This window comes from Crassostrea angulata, chromosome 3, assembly GCF_025612915.1.
Source record: "Crassostrea angulata isolate pt1a10 chromosome 3, ASM2561291v2, whole genome shotgun sequence".
Classification (NCBI taxonomy): Eukaryota; Metazoa; Mollusca; class Bivalvia; order Ostreida; family Ostreidae; genus Magallana; species Magallana angulata.
Genome location: NC_069113.1, coordinates 50,410,586 through 50,416,885, shown reverse-complemented (window position 1 = coordinate 50,416,885; position 6,300 = coordinate 50,410,586). Strand labels below are relative to the sequence as shown.

General features: G+C 37.7%; 1 protein-coding gene across 1 annotated transcript; it reads right to left on the bottom strand.

Annotated features, from left to right (window-relative positions):
- Positions 1 to 1,187: 1,187 nt before the first annotated feature.
- Positions 1,188 to 3,258, bottom strand: LOC128178249 (silk gland factor 1-like). The gene has a single exon (XM_052845335.1). It carries the CDS (start codon positions 3,145 to 3,147, stop codon positions 1,882 to 1,884), a length of 1,266 nt encoding a protein of 421 aa, XP_052701295.1. The 5' UTR covers positions 3,148 to 3,258; the 3' UTR covers positions 1,188 to 1,881.
- Positions 3,259 to 6,300: the final 3,042 nt, after the last annotated feature.

Below are 6,300 nucleotides of genomic sequence, written 5' to 3'. Positions count from 1 at the left end.
CATCGAATACCACAATCTTAAATGAAATATTTTGACTTAATCGGGGAGTTTAGATTTCAATAAAGGTACAATAAGAAATGAGGAAATGGTAATGTATACAAACTCCCAGCCATAACAGCCCCGGGGACCTCTGATTTCGGGGTCCTTTACCATACATGCCCAGGTGTAAGGCGATCGGACACAATTATAAAAACATTTGTGTTAAAAAGCGAATGTATAATCCTATCTCGTATATCACAGAGAAGAGGAGAAAAATAAATCGCTAGACGTGTAAAAATATTTAGATAGGTGACAAATCGGTTCCCCTTCGTCACTTACAAACCAAAATTAGGATATTCCGTAATCAATTTAGAGCATAATGCGAAAAGTATTGGGACTGTACATTAAGGGGGGCCCTTGTTTGGGTCAGCACTCCGTATGCAGAGGATACGAATCATTATTATTTCCCGCTAGTTTGGTCTAACAAATTGATGAAGTTTTGGGGCTCTAGGAAAACTTTGGCAGGCCGAGGGATTAATCACTCGCCCTATCTCTTTCTATCAAACTAATGGAGTGGCGCAGGCCTTTTTATCTGCCTAGAGACATTGGCCGTCCGTATCTATACCCGAATACCCCGAACTCTGAGCGCCATGCTAAAACCGGTAAGACAGTCACCGATTTGTTGTAAAAAGTCAAATTAAATTGCGCAAATACCAGAATTTATAAATTTTAATAACTGATTTTGTGAGTCGCAAAACTTTCTGGCCCTTTGACATGAAAAATCACAAGGTAGCATTTCAAATATTCTACGGGGAAATCAAGTCCATATCAGAAAAACCCGGAAAATGTCAAATAAAAGTTTCCTTTTCACTTATTTTTTCCCAGAGAGCTCTAGAATAAAACATTTTTCTGAAGGAAAATATTTTTCCTACAGCATACATCATTTGTTCATATTTTATCATTTTTTGCAAGCAGTGTAATGGAAATTCTACCAAAAAAAGCAAATGCATTAAAATGTTTTTATAAAATTAATAAATAAAAAACCGGAACCCAAATATCAAATTTAAATTTTGAAGTATTCTGTTAATGATTAATTGGATTTTTCTCTCATAAAAATATTTTTAAAAAAACATAACAAAACCAAACCTGCATGCAAATTCATAATAAGATCTGACAATGACTTTCAAATATATGAATAAAAGACAAAATACTGTGTTTGATAGTTATATATATTCTGATTTTTGTTCATGTCTACAGAAAGTATAACAAAAATGACTTAGATTTTAAAAGAAAATAAAATAAATATCATAGTTTGAGCTGTCAACACGTGGGCTTATCAGAATCTACAACCATTCAATTCTCCAGGAAAAATTGTTCCACTCGGGCGCGAACATGTAAAATTAAATATAAATATCATCATATTTCTCTACACATTATTTTGTTCACCTTAAAAATATTACATATTTAAAGCTCCAGTTTTAGAAAATTTCATATAAAAATAAATTATTTTTCTTAATGTTAAAATGTAGAATTGAATATAGATATATATTTACACACAAAATGTCTAATTTTCATCTGAACACATAACAGATTGTCGCGAACCGGTCGGAATACAACCTTTCTTCTTTATTTCGAAGAGTGCTTTCTTAATTGGAAAACAGCAACTTGATCCACCGGCCTCCGGGAAACACATGATCTACAAGTATCCTATTCTCGCATACACAGTTCTTTATAAAAAACACAAAAATCTTATTTTGTATTAAAATCACATTCACACAATATTTAAAAAAAAAATCACATCGCACTATTACTTTACAAACCACAGCTCGCTGAGACAAAATTTATCTTTGGTTTACAGCTTTCTGAATAAAACTGAGTTTGTTCCTGTTTAGGAGTGACACTTCACAGACTTGCCGTTGAGTGCGGCGCGTAGGTTTTGTAGTAACCATTGTCCGAGAGAGGCATGGGGGTCGAGGACTCGGTCTTTGCCATCGGGGGCAAAGCCATCGAGTTATTATAACCTGCATACATATTGGGCATCTCATACATACTTTTCATGTCCATCTTTGCATTGTCTGTAATTAAACTGGTTATAGAGAATGGGTGATGAAATGAGTGAGGGTTATATTGGCCATTGTTGTACGCCTGCGACAGGGGGTCATGCTGGGGGTGGTGCCGCATCGACGGGGGCATCTCCTGATGCTGGGACGGAGGGGTGGTGGTGTTGTGTGTCGTGATGGGAATTTCCGGCTTCCTGTCCGGTTGTTCCTGTGCGTTGGGGAGGTCCTCCGGGCTATGGGGTGGAGGAGATAAACTCTGATCACTGCGAGGAGAGTGCGGGTTTTCAATCACAGACCCGTCTTCGCTCTTTGACAACGACTGTCGAATCATTTCTTTCTTCAGACACTTGAAGCGCTTCTGTCGCCGAAGATAACATCCGTTCTCGAACATGTTTCCTGAGTCTGGGTGTAGGGTCCAGTAGCTTCCTTTGCCGGGTCGGTCCGGGGTCCGCGGAACTTTCACAAAACAGTCATTGAAGGATAAACTGTGTCGGATAGAATTTTGCCATCTTTGTTGATTTTGTCGGTAAAAAGGGAACAAGTCCATAATAAACTGGTATATTTCGCTGAGAGTGCACATTTTGTTCGGAGACTGTTGAATAGCCATTGTAATCAGAGAAATGTAGGAGTAGGGAGGTTTGGCGTGGGTGTAGCTCCGTCGGTAGGACTTGTCCCGGGCCCGGTTAATGGCCTGGGCTCGGTTATAACTCTCCATTCTCATCGGGGTCATGGGAGCTCCCATCCCATTCATCGGCATGCCACCCATGGAACTCATACCATTCATGGGGGACATTGAATTCATTGAATTCATACCTGCGTGCATGCTGCCGGGATGCATTCCCATCCCGGGGGTCATTCCGAGGTTGGTCATTCCCGGTGGGGTCATGGTGCCAGCCATGCCACCCATGCTGGGTGGGGAGTAGTTATTGGTCATAGCCATGGACTGCATACTCATGCTCATGCTGCCGATTGAGTTCATGCTCGGGATGGATGTCATGGGATATCCCGAGGAACAGTTTGTGTCGTAGGCTCCTTTGGAGGTTAACATGGAGAGGTAATCCCCGGACTGGGGGCACTCTGTGCCCAAAGAGGGTTGTTTTTCATACATGATCCAACTGAAATTTTGTTTTCACTTTCGGGTGTAAATACACCGAAGGTTGTTTAACTATGGTCCAATTCGTGGTATAACACTTCTGAAGTCTAAATGAAAATTATCGACAAACTATCTTGACCCAGGGTAAATATACCTGGGACATTGGAGGTATGAAGTAACGCCCACTTTATGCAAATTCACCGAGTCCCGTTCAACGATTACGAGGTATCACGTGAAGCTCCGCCCATTTATCGACCGGAAATGGAAGGTCTGTCCCCGTGTGATTGAGCGCTAGTGTCGATCACTTTACCTCTACAAACAAACCCCTTCTATTTAGACCCAAAGCAAATACCATTACGGCGATATTGAGCTCAGTTTTCTCATTGAAAAACCTTGAAATATAAACAAAATTCTACTACAGAGTCTACAACTTTCTTTTCGTTTTTTGGCCAACGGTTTTCGCATTTTTTTTTTCTAGTTTCAGTTATTTCTAGTCTTTTAGAAGTTTGCAAAATATCTCCTAATACGCAATGGCAGTTTATATTACAAGGAATACATTTTACCTTTTGCTATTGATAAAAGAAATCTTTCTGACAAATCTTAAGAACGGTCGTATCACGGTTTTCATCTGAAGAACCCCGCACTTTACAGGGGTGAGAGAGACAGGGTCACAGAGTTGAATAAATGTATTGACGATGTTCCAATTCAAAATACTCGTTAGGTAAAACCTGAAAATGAAATCAGATTTAAGTTTAAGATATTGCTAAAACGTTGAATCCTTATACATGTTTGTGTAGGAGGCAGTTTATTTTTTCACGGATGTTCGAGTGAGCAAATAGTGTTGTACAATCATATTTTAACAATAACTCTTATCAATTTGTTGTATTTATTTACCGAGTGTGTATTTTAAATTAATAAAAGTGTGAATGAAAATATGGAAGCTTATCACTGTATGCCAATATTTGAGTTTCTTTCTATTACAGGGTTATCTGTCACAGAATTTGTTTTCACTATCTCAAAATATTTACACCATTTAATATTTACTCGTGGATACTGCCATGTTAAATAACTATCGTATGATAACTGTATAAATGGCTGATCTTGTTTGGTAAATACTCCATGTTTGTCTAGCATTAAAAACGCCGTCCCATCATCGCCGCAACAGATATGTTTTTGCACAATCTTCAGTGAAACCCCCATACAAGATTCCCCGTTTTGGATCATTTAGTTGAATTTAAATGGCAGGGAAAAGTGTCCGATTAGCGATAAGATATAATCCCGGGTACAATGCGGAACGTCTGAACGGCTTAATTATTCCCGCTATTTTAACTGATTTATTTCAATGATATTCTTCATAATCAAAGATCGATTAAGGAAGCGCTTCAGGGACGGATGGTAAAGAAATTTGTAGTCTAGTGTTCGCAGAGATTCCATCAATGTATTTTAAAATTTATTTCATTATCAATCATTTATTTTGTTTGTTTATCATTTTTATTTTTGCAGGAACGCTCACGTTTTCCAAGTTTATTATAAATATAAAAAAAAATAAGGCATTTGCGTGTAGAAATTGTTTTATTTTTATTTTTCATGTGCAATTTTTTTTTTAATATAATGAATGATTATTTCAGAATGAAATTATGATCAAGAGCTAGCAAGACCACTCCTCCTCAGAAAGAAGTAATAATATATACGAACCTTAAATATATGAGCTTTGAATATCCGAGACACGTTGTGAAAATTTTGTAAGAAATAATAATTTCTGTTTTAAATAAGTTTCTTGATACTTGTAGGTAGAATTACCTTTGATGTTCTTTGTACGTTTGAAATAATTCGAGGTCATAAATGTCGGCATGTAGGCACGAGACCGGTGTGTTTGTTACCAAAATGGAGGAAATATCAATACATCGAGGTTCTTCAAATGTCCGTCATATCTCTGAGAAAACTGAATGTATCGTTTATTTCATATACTGTAAGGCTGATTAAACTCTTTTAATTTTCTCCTTGTATTCACAGCGTGTAAATTTCTTTTTAAAAAAATGCATGTCTCTTTTCTTTTTATGACCCCTTTAGTAAGCTTAGAAACGTTCTACTGTGTGCACCTCCGGTGGTTATCTAATGTTACCCGTATACCACTATGAATATATTGAACCGAATTGCAAGTGATGCCTGTTGATAGGAATAGCTAATTATTAACACTTTTAATTAACACACCTGTATCAAACCGTATAAAATTGTCGGGGGTCAATTCTGAAGCCCCGTAACTCATTCGACGGCCATAAAACTCGGGGTCTCTATTCGATGTCTACCGAAAATGGCCGCTTCCTGAACAAATCGCAAAATTTATGATGAAATAATTCCGACAAGGGAGTCGCTCACGGTAGCGGTACGACTCATTGACTGGGCCGTTTCGCTGATAGCCGATCCGTCTTATCATTTTATCTTGTCATTTTTTTGTAGAGCACATTGAAAAATCGATGCAAATCGTCTCCCGTCGTTGGTAATTAGTTTTCTATGTCGTACAGGTGTGGTCTCTAGCATCGCTCTGATATTCGGGGTTCGATTGACATAAGAGAAATCAAATTCTATTCGTAAAACGTCAAACTTTTGTCATTTTTCTCCTTTTCTTTCTTTTTAGCTCATTTATCGCCCTTAAACGGAACATAGAACCTGTCAGAAATATCTGTCAATGCGAACGAAGTAGCGATAGCGATTTGTTAGTGAAACTCGTGGTAACGTTATGCCGGCGGGGCGCTTTGTCAAACGCCAAATTGTAATCATTATTTTGATAAACCTTGAAAAGCCTTTTATTCCTTTTAATAGTTTTTTTTCTTTATAAGGAGAAGGACATTCAAACGTCTAAATAGAGATGTATTTTTAATTGAAAGATAAAGTAGCTTTTTTGGTTGATCGCTGTATACACGCCACCTGGCGGGGAGCTGGAAGCATGCTGAGAGAAGAACCGGTCAAAGAACGGCCGTAGCTTCAACTCAGGCCAGGATTTAGGAACTGACATTTTGTATCTCTTCAACAGTGCATCTTAAAACAACAAAAAATAATAAGATTATCGATTCATCTATTTGATTATTTACTTAATCCTTTTACTTTTTATTGGCGATTTTCTTCTTTCTAGCATAGAAAATTAGTTGAAATATTTTTTGCCATAAACAC